We start from the raw sequence: 18,248 nt of genomic DNA on the forward strand, positions 1-18,248 counted from the left end.
ATACAAAAAGTCAATTACAAAATTAACGCCACTAAGGCAGCAATTACTTTCAATAAAACCAGTTTAAAGGTTTCTCATGAATACCAGGGACAAGGGACAGGACAATGCCTTGTAATTATTAACATTATTAATATTATTAACCAAGCTACAATACCTCCATAGAAAATAATATGGAAAGGCGCGTCTTCTGTGAGCACGGTAGGGGTGTACGTAAGATAGCAGCCGCTTGTATGTATGATGAAGGCAGACTATGTATACGGCCGTGTAAGGGGGGTCGCAGGGGGGCATTAGCACCCCCCAATAAGTAAGTAGGTCAGGACACGGCTTGTAGGTTAGGTTAGGTGGGAGAAGTTTAGGTTAGTTGTTGTCTATTTTCTATATACACAGGAGGAAATGGCCGCTGATATAAAAAACCTCCGCAAGGTAAGTCCTAGCAAATAGAAACTCCCGTGTTTTGACCGTGTTTCATTAGTATTACTCGGTAGTCAACCCACCATAACTAAAATATTATGGCTTTCCAACAGAAAGCATTATCAAAAACATTCAATATACCTATAATTATGGTAATATTTCGATAGATTTCTAAAATATTTTGATAGAGTCTAATGGATTTTGCTTCGTTCGCGTAAAAAGAAAAACTTCAGGCTCCTATATACTGGCAAGCGGTACATGCAGGGTGGGACTCTATCGAAATATCACCATAATTACACAGTGCACCCGTTTTTTTAAAGCCGTAAAAGATATTGTTTTCATGGTAAACATTAGATACTTTACAACGACACTGGAATTCGCTATAAGAAATGAACGAGTGCTGGCTAGTTTGGTATTTTTCTCTATACTGTATGTTTAATTGGGGTAAAAGGGTTAATAGGAATTGGGGCATTATAACTTACATATTGGTCTATCAAAATGTGAAATATGTTTTTCACTCCAAGTCCATTGTTTACATCTGAGAGACAGAAGGGAACTTTTTGTGCATGCGTTGTTTCCCAGGGGTTTGGGGAGCTTTCTGTGCATTTACAATGATGTATTTGTCAGCGGTTTCTTTAAACCAATTAACAGTTTACAAGTACTTCTTCATAAGTTCCCGGATGTTGTTCTACAATAGCCATTTCTTTCCCACCTACCCCATCGGTTTCAACTCAACCACCATCACATAAAGACGTCTCCAAGAAGGAACTTAAGGGAAGTACATCAATCTATTTCAAAATTTCGTGTAATTTCATTCATGTCGACAACAGACTATGATGGAAATGCTCTCTGTTCAGTGCAGAGCTATTGTTACTCATGTGAAATTAACAGCGAAACAATGCCTCAAAGTTCCGATTTTAACTTGATTTTTTGGGGAAGACCAGCACATTTCTACTGCAAAGCTTCTGTAAAGATTGCCAAGACAAAAAAAAAAAAAGGAAGACGGTGTCAATCATAAGGTAAGGAATTATTTGTGATATACTTTTAGCTTGAGACCTGGATAGGAAGTCCAGCTAGCGGTTGTGACCTTGGAAGGGGGGTCCAGGGGGCTTACCCCTGGATAGGGGCTGTGACCTGGGAACTACTAGATTAGGTTAGGTGGGTTTGTAAGGTTCTGTACCCTTTTACAATTCTCAAAAGTTATAAATAATCATGTTTTGTCCTGTTTTCAGCCACCCACATGAACCATATATTTTTCAAACATGTTATTTTTATTAATAAAATAAATTTTTTAATATACTTACCCGGTGATCATATAAGCTGCAGCTCTGCTGCCCGACAGAAAAACCTACGGTCAAAATACGCCAGCGATCGCTATGCAGGAGGGGGTGTACATCAACAGCGCCATCTGTCGAGCAGGTACTTAGTACTCCAAGTAAACAAAGAACCAATTTTCTCCTCGGTCCACTGGGTCTCTATTGGGGAGGAAGGGAGGGTCCTTTAATATATGATCACCGGGTAAGTATATTCAAAAATTTATTTTATTAATAAAAATAACATTTTTCAATATTAAACTTAGCCGGTGATCATATAAGCTGATTCACACCCAGGGGGGTGGGTAGAGACCAGCATTACATGTTTACATTATTATGAGCTAAGTATTTTGTATTTCATTTTAGCAGTTATTCAAAATAACAAACATAAAATAAATAAGTACCTGGTTAGGAAGTCGACTTGAACAATTACTCTGCCTTTTTAAGTACGTCTTCCTTACTGAGCCTCGCGATCCTCTTAGGATGCTGAGCGACTCCTAGGAGCTGAAGTATCAAGGGTTGCAACCCATACTAAAGGACCTCATCAAAACCTCTAATCTAGGCGCTTCTCAAGAAAAGAATTTGACCACCCGCCAAATCAACCAGGATGCGAAAGGCTTCTTAGCCTTCCGGACAACCCAAAAAACAACAATAAAAACATTTCAAGAGAAAGATTAAAAAAGGTTATGGAATTAGGGGAATGTAGTGGTTGAGCCCTCACCCACTACTGCACTCGCTGCTACGAATGGTCCCAGGGTGTAGCAGTTCTCGTAAAGAGACTGGACATCTTTAAGATAAAAAGACGCGAACACTGACTTGCTTCTCCAATAGGTTGCGTCCATTATACTCTACAGAGATCTGTTTTGTTTAAAGGCCACTGAAGTTGCGACAGCTCTAACTTCATGTGTCCTTACCTTCAGCAAAGCATGGTCTTCCTCATTCAGATGGGAATGAGCTTCTCGTATCAACAGTCTGATATAATAGGAAACTGCATTCTTTGACATAGGTAAAGAAGGTTTCTTAATAGCACACCATAAAGCTTCTGACTGTCCTCGTAAAGGTTTAGTTCGTCTTAAATAGAACTTAAGAGCTCTAACAGGGCATAAGACTCTTTCTAGTTCATTTCCAACCAAATTAGAAAGGCTTGGAATATCGAACGATTTCGGCCAAGGACGAGAAGGTAGTTCGTTTTTGGCTAGAAAACCAAGCTGTAAAGAACATGTAGCCGTTTCAGATGAAAATCCGATGTTCCTGCTGAAGGCGTGTATCTCACTGACTCTTTTAGCTGTTGCTAAGCAGACGAGGAAAAGAGTCTTTAAAGTGAGATCTTTAAAGGAGGCTGATTGTAGTGGCTCGAACCTTTCTGACATAAGGAATCTTAGTACCACGTCTAAATTCCAACCTGGTGTGGCCAAACGACGCTCCTTCGAGGTCTCAAAAGACTTAAGGAGGTCCTGTAGATCTTTGTTGTTGGAAAGATCTAAGCCTCTGTGACGGAAGACTGCTGCCAACATGCTTCTGTAACCTTTGATCGTGGGAGCTGAAAGAGATCTTTCCTTCCTCAGGTATAATAGGAAGTCAGCTATTTGGGTTACAGAGGTACTGGTTGAGGATACTGATATCGACTTGCACCAGCTTCGGAAGACTTCCCACTTCGACTGGTAGACTCTAAGAGTGGATGTCCTCCTTGCTCTAGCAATCGCCCTGGCTGCCTCCTTCGAAAAGCCTCTAGCTCTCGAGAGTCTTTCGATAGTCTGAAGACAGTCAGACGAAGAGCGTGGAGGCTTGGGTGTACCTTCTTTACGTGTGGCTGACGTAGAAGGTCCACTCTTAGAGGAAGAGTTCTGGGAACGTCCACCAGCCATTGAAGTACCTCGGTGAACCATTCTCTCGCGGGCCAGAGGGGAGCAACCAACGTCAACCTTGTCCCTTCGTGAGAGGCGAACTTCTGCAGTACCTTGTTGACAATCTTGAACGGGGGGAATGCATAAAGGTCTAGATGGGACCAATCCAGTAGAAAAGCATCTATATGAACTGCTGCTGGGTCCGGGATTGGCGAGCAATAATTTGGGAGCCTCTTGGTCATCGAGGTTGCAAAGAGATCTATGGTAGGTTGGCCCCATGTGGCCCATAGTCTCTTGCACACATTCTTGTGTAGGGTCCATTCTGTTGGGATGATTTGACCCTTCCGACTGAGGCGGTCCGCCATGACATTCATGTTGCCTTGAATGAACCTCGTTACTAGAGACAGGTTTAGATCTCTTGACCAGGTGAGGAGGTCCCTTGCGATCTCGTACAACGTCATAGAATGGGTCCCTCCTTGCTTGGAGATGTACGCCAAGGCCGTGGTGTTGTCTGAGTTCACCTCCACCACCTTGCCTAGAAGGAGGGACTTGAAGCTTTTCAAGGCCAGATGAACTGCCAGTAGCTCCTTGCAGTTGATATGTAACGTTCTTTGATCCGAGTTCCAAGTGCCCGAGCATTCCCGACCGTCTAATGTCGCACCCCAGCCCGTGTCCGATGCGTCCGAGAAGAGAACGTGGTTGGGGGTCTGAACAGCCAGGGGCAGACCCTCTCTGAGGTAGATGTTGTCCTTCCACCAAGTCAGTGATGACTTCATCTTCTCGGAAATGGGGATCGAGACCGCTTCTAGCGTCTTGTCCTTTCTCCAGTGAACAGCTAGGTGAAATTGAAGGGGACGGAGGTGCAGTCTCCCTAACGCAATGAACTGGTCCAGTGATGAAAGCGTCCCTATCAGACTCATCCACTGTCTGACTGAACATCGGTCCTTCTTTAGCATGTTCTGGATGCATCCTTGGGCTTGACTTATTCTGGGGGCCGACGGAAAAGCCCGAAAAGCTTGACTGTGAATCTCCATCCCTAGGTACACTATAGTTTGGGATGGGACCAGTTGGGACTTTTCCATATTGACCAGGAGACCCAATTCCTTGGTCAGATCTAGAGTCCACTTTAGATTCTCCAGACAGCGACGACTGGACGAAGCTCTTAGAAGCCAGTCGTCCAAATAGAGGGAGGCTCTGATGTCTGCTAAATGCAGGAATTTGGCAATATTCCTCATCAGTTTCGTAAAGACAAGAGGCGCCGTGCTTAGGCCAAAGCACAGGGCTTGAAATTGGTAGACAACCTTCCCGTAAACGAACCTTAGAAAAGGTTGGGAATCTGGGTGGATGGGGACGTGAAAGTAAGCGTCCTTGAGGTCTAAAGAGACCATCCAGTCTTCCTTCCTGACCGCTGCTAGAACAGACTTTGTCGTCTCCATGGCGAACGTCTGCTTTGTGACAAAGACATTCAGAGCACTGACGTCTAGCACCGGTCTCCACCCTCCTGTCTTCTTTACCACTAAGAAGAGACGGTTGTAGAAGCCCGGGGATTGATGGTCCCGGACTTTGACTACCGCTCCCTTTTCTAGTAAGAGAGACACCTCTTGCTTCAAAGCTAGTCTCTTGTCCTCCTCTCTGTACCTGGGAGAGAGGTCGATGGGAGTCGTTGCTAGAGGGGGCTTGCGCAAGAACGGGATCTTGTACCCTTCTCTGAGCAACTTCACAGATTGTGCATCTGCGCCCCTGTTCTCCCAGGACTGCCAGTAGTTCTTGAGTCTGGCTCCCACTGCTGTCTGAAGAAGGTGGCAGTCAGACTCTGCCTCTAAAGGACTTGGTACCTTTCTTCTTACTCCCACGTTTACCTTCGGCACGAGCACCTCCTCTGCTGGAGGCTCTGCCACGAAAGGGCGGAATAAATCTTGACGCTGGAGTATCCATCCTGGGTCTAGACACGGTAGGCAAAGGGGTGGCTTTGCGGGCAGATGACGCAACCAGGTCATGCGTGTCTTTTTGAATCAAGGAGGCAGCAATCTCCTTGATCAACTCCTCTGGGAAAAGGCACTTTGAGAGAGGAGCAAACATAAGTTCCGATCTCTGACATTGTGTTACTCCAGCTGACAAGAAGGAGCAAAGGTTTTCCCGTTTCTTGAGGACCCCGGAAACGAACGAAGCTGCAAGCTCACTGGAACCGTCCCGTATGGCCTTGTCCATGCAGGACATAATGAGCATGGAAGTTTCCTTGTCAGAAGGGGAGGTCTTCCTGCTCAACGCTCCCAAACACCAATCCAAAAAGTTAAAAACCTCGAAGGCTCTGAACACTCCTTTCATCAGATGGTCTAAGTCTGAAGGAGTCCAACAAATCTTGGAGCGTCTCATGGCTAGCCTGCGGGGAGAGTCTACTAGACTTGAGAAGTCGCCCTGGGCAGAGGCAGGAACTCCCAAGCTGAGAACTTCTCCCGTGGCATACCAGACGCTCGATCTGGAAGCGAGTTTCGCAGGGGGAAACAAGAATGCTGTCTTCCCAAGGTGCTTTTTGGACTGCATCCAATCTCCCAACACTCTTAAAGCTCTCTTGGACGAGCGGGCGAGGACGAGCTTCGTAAAGGCAGGCGCGGATGACTGCGTGCCTAAAGCGAACTCAGATGGAGGAGAGCGTGGGGCTGCAGAAACAAACTGATCAGGATACATCTCCTTGAACAGTGCAAGAACTTTTCTAAAGTCCAAGGAGGGAGGCGTGGTCTTGGGTTCGTCGATGTCCGTGTGCGGGTCGTCAAGGTGTGCAGCGTCGTCATCATCAGAGAGTCCATCGTCTGAATACTGAGGAGGAAGCGGCAAAGGAGTAGGAATTGGCTGGTCAGCTGAGTCCGGCAGCACGGGTGCATGCGTGACTGCACTGGACGCAACGTCATGGAACTGTTGGCCAGTCTGTGAGCTGGCAACAACCATAGCAGCGCGGGGGCGCAAAGCGTCTACTCCTGACTGTCTAGTCTGCTGTGGGCGAGTGGTGGTAACCACACTGGGTTGCGGAGGTTGACGCACCGCGTCAAAACAAAACAACTTAGGTTGTTGTTGTAACTCGCGAACGTCAACGGAGGGTTCCGTGCGTCGCTGAACGTCAACATGCGGCTGGCAGGGTACACTGCGCATGGGTGGCGGGACTCTCACAGCTGGAGTGCGGGAGAAGGTAGCCTCAGCGTCCACTGGACGCACAACCGTGGTTGGTTGTAGGCTAACGGGTGCAGCGTCAACCTTCTCCGCACGAAAGTCCTGCATTAAAGACGTTAACTGCGTCTGCATGGTCTGCAGCAAAGACCACTTAGGGTCTACAGTAGCAGGTGCGGCAACAGACGGTGTTACTGCCTGTTGCGGTACCGCTTTGCCTCTCTTAGAAGGTGTGCAGTCATCGGAAGACTGCAGCGAGTCCGAACTGACCCAGTGGCTACAACTGGGCCGTTGGACTTGCGCGGAAGGGACCGACTTGCGTTTAAGAGGCCGTGAGACCTTGGTCCATTGTTTCTTCCGAGAAACATCTTCCGCAGACGAGGAATAAATGGGCTCTCTCGTCTTCTTGTGGGTGGGGCGATCTTGGTAAGATACGTCCGAAACCACGGAGGGAACGTCTGTCCGCTGATTAAAGCCTGTCGAACCCTTTGGTCGTACGACATTGCTTCTCCCCTGGGCTTGGGAGCTTGCAAGAGGTCCCGGACTGGGAGGACGACAGGCACGAACAGACGCACCCTCAAGCGCAACACTAACACTTTCCACAACACTACCACTCACTTTGTCACTACCCACTGCACTCTTACCCTTCAACTCCTTGACGTCTGCCATGAGTTGGTTACGGTCACTCGCCAATGACTCGACTCTCTCACCCAGAGCCTGGATGGCACGCATCATATCTGCCATCGAAGGTTGTTGAGTGCTAGAAGGGGGATCAGGAGCAACCACTACAGGGGAAGGAATAGGTTGTGGGGCATGGGGAGAGGAAATATCAACGGAGCGAGATGAACTTCTCCTGACTCTATCTCTCTCTAGCCTACGTGAATATTTCAGGAATTCGAGAAAATCGAATTCCGAAAGCCCAACGCATTCCTCACATCGATCTTCCAATTGACATGTTTTACCCCGACAATTGGAACAAACGGTGTGCGGATCGATAGAGGCCTTCGGAAGACGCCTTGAACAGTCCCTAGCACTACACTTTCTGTATTTAGGGACTTGAGAAGGGTCAGCCATCTTGAATTAGTCAAAGGGGAATTCAAAATCTATCCAAGTCGTCAACAAATACAGTAATCCAAAAATCAATAAAAGAATGCAAGGATGTATTGAAGATAACCTCTGCAAAGCGAAAGCTAATAACTAGAAATGTGTACTTCACCAAAATCTGTGAAAACCAATCCAGTAAGCAACAGCGAATTTAGTAGGTCTTGCCGGTGGCACGACAGAGAGAAAATTGGTTCTTTGTTTACTTGGAGTACTAAGTACCTGCTCGACAGATGGCGCTGTTGATGTACACCCCCTCCTGCATAGCGATCGCTGGCGTATTTTGACCGTAGGTTTTTCTGTCGGGCAGCAGAGCTGCAGCTTATATGATCACCGGCTAAGTTTAATATTGAAAATGGTTAACTTGTGCTTATTATGCATTTCTGACCATTATTATTGCTGCAAATCCCTCGTTTATGACATTTCTCCACCCAAAAAAAAAAAACGGTTTCCCACTGGGGCCCCTCATAATTCTTTTTTGGGCTCAAGCCATGTCATCCTGATGGAAGTTCCTATTAGTAGCTTCCTAAGGGATATATGTACTAAAGTGATATGCCCAGAGAATTTACCTTTAGGTCTCCAGAATTCTAGGAATGTCCGCCATCTTGGATATGGCGCTGTTGTAATACTCAATAGTAGTATGGGAACTAGGGTAACCTTGATACGGCTCCCCTTCTAATTTTGCCACTTTCCCCCTCGAAGCGTAAACGCTATTCGGGGCGCAGATTTCTATGTGGCATGTCAAGAATATGTCCCCTGATATTATGCGATATCCTTGAGAGAAATTTTAAGGATATTCGCGCCAGGAGTTAGAATTCTGGAGACCTAAAGGTAAATTCTCTGGGAATATCACTGTAGTACATATATCCCTTAGGAAGCTACTAATAGGAACTTCCATCAGGACGAAATGGCTATCTCACCCAACAATAGATTTTTCGCTTCGCTCAAAATCCGTTAATTGAGGGGGTCCAAAAACTCATGAACGGGTGGTTTGCCCCAATAATCATGGTCATAAATGCTATAAAACACAAGATAGCGAGTAGGAAAAATGTATGGTTCATGTATTAGGCTAGAAATTAAAGTACCGTATATTTATCCTTTTTATTTAATGACACAGTCAGAAAGGACCATTGAACTGTATCCAATACGTGGTGCTCCTTTAGCGTGAGATCTACCTCAACCATCGACATCACACATTTCCATACATTTATGATAAACAATGAACTTAAACATATCCTAGGAAAGACTGAAATAGAGGAGGAAGAAAGGTAAAAATAAAAATGTTATCATAAATTTCCATACACTTATTCTAGAGATACACACTTCGAACATATGGCGGTAGACCTCACGCTAAAGTAGCATCCAACACGTACCCTAGTCTAAACCTATTTGTGACGTACCCTGGCCTATTTGATATAATTTACAAAACATGTTAACTAGAATAAAACAACAGGAACTTTCTGCTTAAATAAATACTACTTATAACATACAATTGGACCAATGACGATAAATTTAAGTATAATTACCTGTGGAGACGCAGCTATGGGGCCTTGGACAAATCTCTTGATTGGATAAGCTTCGTTAGATCATCATCTCTAGGGTGCCTGTCATTTGGATAATGCTTTAATTATAATTTTATAAATTACAATTAATATATAAAATTAAAATGTTATTTTGATAATAAAATAAATTTTTGAATATACTTACCCGGTGATTATAATAGCTGCAACTCTGTTGCTCAACAGAAAACTCTAAGGTAAAATTCGCCAGCGATCGCTACAAAGGTTGCGGGTGTACCCAACAGCGCCATCTGTCGTCCAGATACCCAGTACTCAATGTAAACAAAGAACTCAATTTTCTCCTCGTTCCACTGCGTCTCTATTGGGGAGGAAGGGAGGGTCCTTTAATTTATAATCACCGGGTAAGTATATTCAAAAATTTATTTTATTATCAAAATAACATTTTTCAATATTTAACTTAGCCGGTGATTATAATAGCTGATTCACACCCAGGGGGGTGGGTAGAGACCAGCAAAATATGTTTACATTATTATGAGCTAAGAATTTTTATTTCATTTTAGAAGTTATCAAAATAACAAAAACAAAATGAATAGGTACCTGGTAAGGAAGTCGACTTGAACAATTACTCTGCCTTTTTAAGTACGTCTTCCTTACGGAGCCTCGCGATCCTCTTAGGATGCTGATCGACCCCTAGGATCTGAAGTATCAAGGGTTGCAACCCATACAACAGGACCTCATCAAAACCCCTAATCTAGGCGCTTCTCAAGAAATGACTTTGACCACCCGCCAAATCAACCAGGATGCGAAAGGCTTCTTAGCCTTCCGGACAACCCAAAAACAACAATAAAAACATTTCAAGAGAAAGATTAAAAAGGTTATGGAATTAGGGAATTGTAGTGGTTGAGCCCTCACCCACTACTGCACTCGCTGCTACGAATGGTCCCAGAGTGTAGCAGTCCTCGTAAAGAGACTGGACATCCTTAAGATAAAAAGACGCGAACACTGACTTGCTTCTCCAATAGGTTGCGTCCATTATACTTCGCAGAGATCTATTTTGTTTAAAGGCCACGGAAGTTGCGACAGCTCTAACTTCGTGTGTCCTTACCTTCAGCAAAGCTTGGTCTTCCTCACTCAGATGGGAATGAGCTTCTCGTATTAACAGTCTGATAAAATAGGATAAAGCATTCTTTGACATAGGCAAAGATGGTTTCTTAACTGAACACCATAAAGCTTCAGACAGGCCTCGTAAAGGTTTAGTTCGTTTTAAATAGAACTTAAGAGCTCTAACAGGGCATAAGACTCTTTCTAGTTCATTTCCAACCATATTCGATAAGCTTGGAATATCGAACGATTTCGGCCAAGGTCGAGAAGGCAGCTCGTTTTTGGCTAGAAAACCAAGTTGTAGAGAACATGTAGCCGTTTCAGATGAAAATCCTATGTTCTTGCTGAAGGCATGAATCTCACTGACTCTTTTAGCTGTGGCTAAGCATACCAGGAAAAGAGTCTTTAAGGTGAGATCTTTTAGGGAGGCTGATTGTAGCGGCTCGAACCTGTCTGACATGAGGAATCTTAGTACCACGTCTAAATTCCAACCAGGTGTAACCAAACGACGCTCCTTCGTGGTCTCAAAAGACTTAAGGAGGTCCTGTAGATCTTTATTGTTGGAAAGATCTAAGCCTCTGTGACGGAAGACTGATGCCAACATGCTTCTGTAACCCTTGATAGTGGGAGCTGAAAGAGATCGTTCTTTCCTCAGGTATAAGAGGAAGTCAGCTATTTGAGTTACAGAGGTACTGGTCGAGGATACAGATACTGACTTGCACCAGTTTCGGAAGACTTCCCACTTCGATTGGTAGACTCTAAGGGTGGATGTTCTCCTTGCTCTAGCAATCGCTCTGGCTGCCTCCTTCGAAAAGCCTCTAGCTCTCGAGAGTCTTTCGATAGTCTGAAGGCAGTCAGACGAAGAGCGTGGAGGCCTTGGTGTACCTTCTTTACGTGTGGCTGACGTAGAAGGTCCACCCTTAGAGGAAGAGTTCTGGGAACGTCTACTAGCTATCGAAGTACCTCGGTGAACCATTCTCTTGCGGGCCAGAGGGGAGCAACTAGCGTCAACCTTGTCCCTTCGTGAGAGGCGAACTTCTGCAGTACCTTGTTGACAATCTTGAACGGAGGGAATGCATATAGGTCTAGATGTGACCAATCTAGGAGAAAGGCATCTATATGAACTGCTGCTGGGTCCGGGATTGGTGAGCAATATATTGGGAGCCTCTTGGTCATCGAGGTTGCGAAGAGATCTATGGTTGGCTGGCCCCAGGTGGCCCAAAGTCTCTTGCATACATCCTTGTGGAGGGTCCATTCTGTTGGAATGATTTGTCCCTTCCGACTGAGACAATCTGCCATGACATTCAAGCTGCCTTGGATGAACCTCGTTACTAGCGAAATGTTTAGACCTTTTGACCAGGTGAGGAGGTCCCTTGCGATCTCGTACAGCGTCAGTGAGTGGGTCCCTCCTTGCTTGGAGATGTACACCAAAGCCGTGGTGTTGTCCGAGTTCACCTCCACCACTTTGCCTTGAAGGAGAGACTTGAAGCTTTTCAAGGCCAGATGTACTGCCAGTAGCTCCTTGCAGTTGATATGCATTGTCCTTTGACTCAAGTTCCATATTCCCGAGCATTCCCGACCGTCTAATGTCGCGCCCCAGCCTACGTCCGATGCGTCCGAGAAGAGAACGTGGTTGGGAGTCTGAACAGCCAGGGGCAGACCCTCTCTGAGGCTGATACTGTCCTTCCACCATGTCAGGCAAGACTTCATCTTCTCGGAAATGGGGATCGAGACCGCTTCTAGCGTCTTGTCCTTTTTCCAGTGAAATGCTAGGTGATATTGAAGAGGACGGAGGTGTAGTCTTCCTAATAACACGAACTGTTCCAGGGATGATAGCGTCCCTATCAGACTCATCCACTTCCTGACTGAACATCGTTCCTTCTTCAGCATGTTCTGGATGCATAACTGGGCTTGGCTTGTTCTGGGGGCCGACGGAAAAGCCCGAAAAGCTAGACTGTGAATCTCCATCCCTAAATACACAATAGTTTGGGATGGGACCACTTGTGACTTTTCCATATTGACAAGGAGACCCAATTCCTTGGTCAGATCTAGAGTCCACTTTAGATCCTTCAGACAGCGACGACTGGAAGAAGCTCTGAGAAGCCAGTCGTCCAAATAGAGGGAGGCTCGGATGTCCGCTAAATGAAGGAATTTGGCTACATTCCTCATCAGCCTCGTAAACACAAGAGGAGCTGTGCTTAGGCCAAAGCACAGGGCTTGAAACTGGTAGACAACCTTTTCGAAAACGAATCTCAGAAAAGGTTGGGAGTCCGGGTGGATGGGGACGTGGAAGTAGGCGTCCCTTAGGTCTAACGAGACCATCCAGTCTTCCCTTCTGACCGCTGCTAGAACCGACTTTGTGGTCTCCATGGAGAACGTCTGCTTTGTGACAAAGACATTCAGCGCACTGACGTCTAGCACCGGCCTCCACCCTCCTGTCTTCTTTGACACCAAGAAGAGACGGTTGTAGAATCCCGGGGTTTGATGGTCCAGGACTTTGACTACCGCTCCCTTCTCTAGTAAGAGAGACACTTCCTGTTTCAATGCTCGTCTCTTGTCTTCCTCTCTGTACCTGGGAGAAAGATCGATGGGAGACGTTGCTAGAGGGGGTTTTCGTACAAACGGGATCTTGTACCCCTCTCTGAGCAACTTCACAGATTGTGCATCTGCGCCTCTCTTTTCCCAGGTCTGCCAGAAGTTCTTGAGTCTGGCTCCCACTGCTGTCTGAAGAAGCTGGCAGTCAGACTCTGCCCTTAAAGGACTTGGTTCCTTTCTTCTTTCCACGTCTCCCTTCGGCACGAGCACCTCCTCTGCTGGAGGCTCTGCCACGAAAGGGCGGAATAAAACGGGACGCTGGAGTGTCCATCCTTGGTCTAGCTGACAAGGTAGGCAAAGGGGTGGCTTTGCGAGCAGAGGACGCAACAAGATCGTGAGTATCCTTCTGTATCAAAGAAGCGGCAATCTCCTTAATCAGGTCCTCTGGAAAAAGGCACTTGGAAAGAGGAGCAAACAGAAGTTCGGATCTCTGGCATGGTGTAACTCCAGCTGAAAGGAATGAGCATAGGTTCTCACGCTTCTTAAGGACTCCGGACACAAAAGATGCAGCAAGCTCATTAGACCCATCACGTACGGCCTTGTCCATGCAGGACATAATGAGCAAGGAAGTCTCCTTCTCTGTCGGAGAGATCTTTCTGCTTAGAGCTCCTAGACACCAGTCTAAAAAGTTAAAAACCTCGAAGGCTCTAAATATACCTTTCAAAAGGTGGTCCAGGTCCGAAGATGACCAACATATCTTTGAGTGTCTCATGGCTAGGCGGCGGGGAGAGTCTACAAGACTTGAGAAGTCGCCCTGGGCAGAGGCAGGAACTCCCAAGCCGAGAACTTCTCCCGTGGCATACCAGACGCTCGATCTAGAAGAGAGTCTAGCAGGGGGAAACGTAAAGGCTGTCTTCCCTAAACTCTTTTTGGACTGCAGCCATTCTCCTATCACTCGTAAAGCTCTCTTGGACGAGCGTGCGAGGACGAGTCTAGTAAAGGCAGGAGTGGTTGACGGCATGCCTAACACAAACTCTGACGGAGGAGAGCGCGGAGCCACAGACACAAACTGGTCCGGAAACATCTCTTTGAACAGGGCCAAAACTTTCCTAAAGTCCAAAGAGGGTTGCGTAGACTTAGGCTCGTCCAGTTCTGAATGCGGTTCATCTACGTGTGCAGCACCATCATCATCAGAAAGTCCCTCATCCGAGAACTGATGAGGGAACGGCAACGGAGTGGGTAATGGCTGGTTAGCTGAGTCCGGTCGCACGGGTGCATGCGTGACTGAGCCGGACGCAACGTCATGGAACTGCTGCCCAGTCTGTGAGCTGGCAACAACCATAGCAGCGCGGGGACGCACAGCGTCTACTCCAGACTGTCTAGACTGATGTGGGTGAGCAGTGGCAACCACACTGGGTTGCGGAGGTTGACGCACCGCGTCAAAACAAAACAACTCTGACGGTTGTTGAACCTCACGAACGTCAACGGATACCTCCGTGCGTCGCTGAACGTCAACATGCGGCTGGCAGATCACACTGGAACGCATGGGTGGCGGAACTCTCTCAACTGGAGTGCGTGAGAAGGTTACCTCAGCGTCCCCAGGACGCACAACCGATCGTGTGGGTGGTTGTAGGCAAGGAGCTGCACTAGCTGGTGCGGCAGCAACCTTCTCCACACGAAAGTCCTGCATAAGCGACATTAGCTGAGACTGCATGTCTTGCAGTAAAGACCACTTAGGGTCTACAGGAGCAGGTGCGGCGACAGACGGTGTAACTGTCTGAAGCGGTACCGCTTTGCCTCTCTTAGGAGGTGAGCAGTCATCGGATGACTGCAGCGAGTCCGAACTGACCCAGTGGCTACAGCTGGGCCGTTGGACTTGTGCGGAAGGGACCGACTTGCGCTTTAACGGTCGTGAGACCTTGGTCCATGGTTTCTTGCGAGAAACACCTTCCGAAGACGAGGTATAAATGGGCTCTCTCGTCTTTGTTAGGCAGGGGCGATCTTGGGTAGATACGCCCGATACCACGGAGGGAACGTCTGTTCGCTGATTAAAGCCTCTCGAACCCATTTGTCGTACGACATTGCTTCTCCCCTGGACTTGGGAGCTTGCAAGAGGTCCCGGACTAGGAGGACGACAGGCACGAACAGACGAACCCTCAAGCGCAACACTATCCACAACACTATCACTCACTTTAACACTTCCCACTGCACTTTTACACTTCAGCTCCTTCACATCCGCCATGAGCTGATTACGGTCACTAGCCTGGGACTCAACTCTCTCACCCAGAGCTTGGATGGCACGCATCATATCAGCCATCGAAGGTTCCTGAGTGCCAGAAGGGGGATTAGGAGCAACCACTACAGGGGAAGGAATAGGTTGTGGGGCATGAGGAGAGGAAATGTCAATAGAACGAGAGGAACTTCTCCTAACTCTATCTCTCTCTAGCCTACGTGTATACTTTTGGAATTCGATAAAATCTAATTCCGAAAGCCCAACGCACTCCTCATATCGATCTTCCAATTGACAGGTTTTATCCCGACAATTGGAACAAACAGTGTGAGGGTCGATAGAGGCCTTCGGAAGACGCCTTGAACAGTCCCTAGCATTGCACTTCCTAAATTTTGGGACTTGTGAAGGGTCAGCCATTTTGAATTGGTCAAAGGGGAATTCAAAAACTATCAAAAAGTCATCAACAAAGAATCCGTAATCAAAAAGAGTTCAAGGATTTGTGAAGAGAAAGCCTGCACAGCGAAAGCTCAAAACTAGAATAATGTACTTCACCAATTAGTTGTGAAAACAAATCCAGTTTAGCAACAGCGAATAAGTACGTCTTGTCGGTAGCACGACAGAGAGAAAATTGAGTTCTTTGTTTACATTGAGTACTGGGTATCTGGACGACAGATGGCGCTGTTGGGCACACCCGCAACCTGTGTAGCGATCGCTGGCGAATTTTACCTTAGAGTTTTCTGTCGAGCAACAGAGTTGCAGCTATTATAATCACCGGCTAAGTTAAATATTGAAAATTATCTTATGCAATTGGAATGTGTATTTGAATGTAAACAGGACGATATAAATAATATAGCTGTATATGAAAACAATTTCCCTCAGTACTCGCATTGTTGGAACGTATTTTCCTACATGTTAGTTAAGTGCCATTGGACTCTCAGAGGTTCTTGGAAAGGGAAACTCAAAATGCCTTGTGTTTTGTCGATATGTCTTGTCCCTAGGTAAGAGAATTACCATATGCAACGGAAGGACACCTGGAAATTCGCATCAGGACCCTAATTTGTTGTTATTTTGCGACGTGTGTGAAAAAGAACTATCAAAATTCCGGTCCCGAGCGAATTTCGGCAGGCCCGTGCAGAAGAGCCGAAGAAGAAGACACCAGGAACAATGCTGCTAGGTCACGCAAAAACAGATCTAGTTTGGCCAGGTTAGTCTTATTATATTCTCTATTTCATGCCGCATGTCTGGCCATTTCTTTATGCATTCCTTGTTAATATATACAAGCCACTGTCAATACATTGTTTTTTCATCTCTTCACTCCATTTGGGGAGCCCCATGGAAACTCAAAACCACTATTTGTGGGTATATAGAAACAACGATATAATTCTGAGGGACACGATATGTTATAATTTGGTTAGGGATATCTTGAGCAATTCACTCAAAAAGTTCCGAACAACGTTTCTGACGAGCATTCCCTATGAGGAGCCTTTGTAGTTTGTTGGGACAGAGTGAAAAACCCCATTTTAGACAAAAGAACAACACCTAACCGAATGTTTCTATTTCCTACCTAACCTAACCTAACCAAACCTAGGAGCCGTATCCTTAGACTGCTGTACTCTTCTTACCCTGTCCCAACGAACTACATTCATCCAAAAAGTCAGTTATAAATTACCAAAAAATCTAATACATTTTCATATATTACTAAGAATATTGGGTTAATGTCTAGGAGAGGGCCGCATGAAGATATCAGTGATATTCAATTTATTTTTACTAGAATGTGTAGGAATCTATGTAAATAATGGTATACCAGTGAGATAATTTAGTGAAAATCAATAATAGTCGAAATATCGACGATCAAACTCACGCTACTCTTGTCTTCCTCCCAGATTTTTCTAAGTCTGTTGTTATTGTTGACTGTGTCTTGTTTTTGCTCAAATGAGCCCTGTAACCACTATAATCCGCAGACAAACTAGTCCACTTACACGTTTGGCCAATCACAGCGCCTATCCACTATGACGTCATACATGTTTGGCCAATCACAGCGCGACAATACATTATCTTACCCAGGCATTTCATTTCGTTCTTAGACATGGAGGCCATAGCAAGCATGTCATCTCATGTTGCACAAGAAGTTGAAATTCCATCTTCTTGTCCTGACTGTTTCCTAAGTTACAATGAATTTGTTCTAACTTATTCGGGGTTATATTGAAAAACTAGTGGATTTGTGCCAGAGACACAATTTAATTTTACAAAATAAAAATTGTCCTGCATGTCAGGGAACCTTCGCAACGGCTTCACGTTTTCCTCAAAGCAGCAGCACATCTTTATCAACCAACAGGTTAAGGTAAGCTTCATTAATTTATGGAGTATATTATAATGGTGATAGTATAACGATGTATACAGCAGTACCATCACTTTGGATTTGGTTTGATGGATGTGTTAGGTAGTGTCCTTAAGGGGGGGTCGCAGGGGGGGCGGAGCCCCCCCCCCCCCCCCGGTAGGGGTAGAGGGCTATTAGGCTAGGTTAGGTGGGTGTATTAGGTTAGGTGGTGCCCTGAAAATCACCGTGGCCTTAAGGGGGGGTCGCAGGGGGGGCGGAGGCCCCCCCCCGTAGGCCTAGATAGGGGTACAGGCCCCCCAGGGTAGGTTAGTTAGTTGTATTAGATTCGGTAGTGCCCCAAAAAATCACTTTTCTCATCCTCCCCCCACCCAAAAACCCCGCTTCCCACAGGGGTCCCCCATAATTGTAGTAGTAGGTTTATGCTTACATTTTGTGTGTAAGAGTTAAGTCTTAGTTTCTTTTTTATTCATTTCCTCATGTTTCTATGCACTGTGCAACAATAATCTGGTTGTTTTTTGCCGTTTTTCGTCGTTAATACTTGAAAAACGGGTGCGGCCTTCTAGACATTTACCGAATATTGGGCTAAGAAGGCCTACCAATGATACTTAATACTTATTTTATGAACCAATGGCTTATTGTTATTGTTATTAATTGCTAAGCTACAACCCTAGTTGGAAAAGCAGAATGCTATAAGCC

General features: G+C 45.9%; 2 protein-coding genes across 9 annotated transcripts in view; both read right to left on the minus strand.

Annotated features, from left to right (window-relative positions):
* LOC137619466 (zinc finger protein 501-like) overlaps window positions 1–18,248 on the minus strand; it is a 572,135-nt gene that overhangs the window by 103,587 nt on the left and 450,300 nt on the right. For 5 of the 8 annotated variants that reach the window (XR_011039907.1, XR_011039908.1, XR_011039906.1 and 2 more), the window contains exon 2: window positions 9,355–9,432. The exons of the other annotated variants lie outside the window; for them this stretch is intronic. The gene's annotated coding sequence lies outside the window, so the exon portion shown is untranslated. The remainder of the gene's footprint in view (window positions 1–9,354; window positions 9,433–18,248) is intronic. 8 annotated transcript variants of the gene reach the window in all.
* LOC137619464 (mediator of DNA damage checkpoint protein 1-like) lies at window positions 5,416–7,841 on the minus strand. Its single transcript, XM_068349519.1, has 2 exons — window positions 5,665–7,841; window positions 5,416–5,596 (listed from the first exon to the last, which is right to left on the minus strand). Exons 1-2 carry the CDS (start codon window positions 7,799–7,801, stop codon window positions 5,562–5,564), a joined length of 2,172 nt encoding a protein of 723 aa, XP_068205620.1. The 5' UTR covers window positions 7,802–7,841; the 3' UTR covers window positions 5,416–5,561.

Source organism: Palaemon carinicauda, chromosome 26, assembly GCF_036898095.1.
Source record: "Palaemon carinicauda isolate YSFRI2023 chromosome 26, ASM3689809v2, whole genome shotgun sequence".
Lineage (NCBI taxonomy): Eukaryota > Metazoa > Arthropoda > Malacostraca > Decapoda > Palaemonidae > Palaemon > Palaemon carinicauda.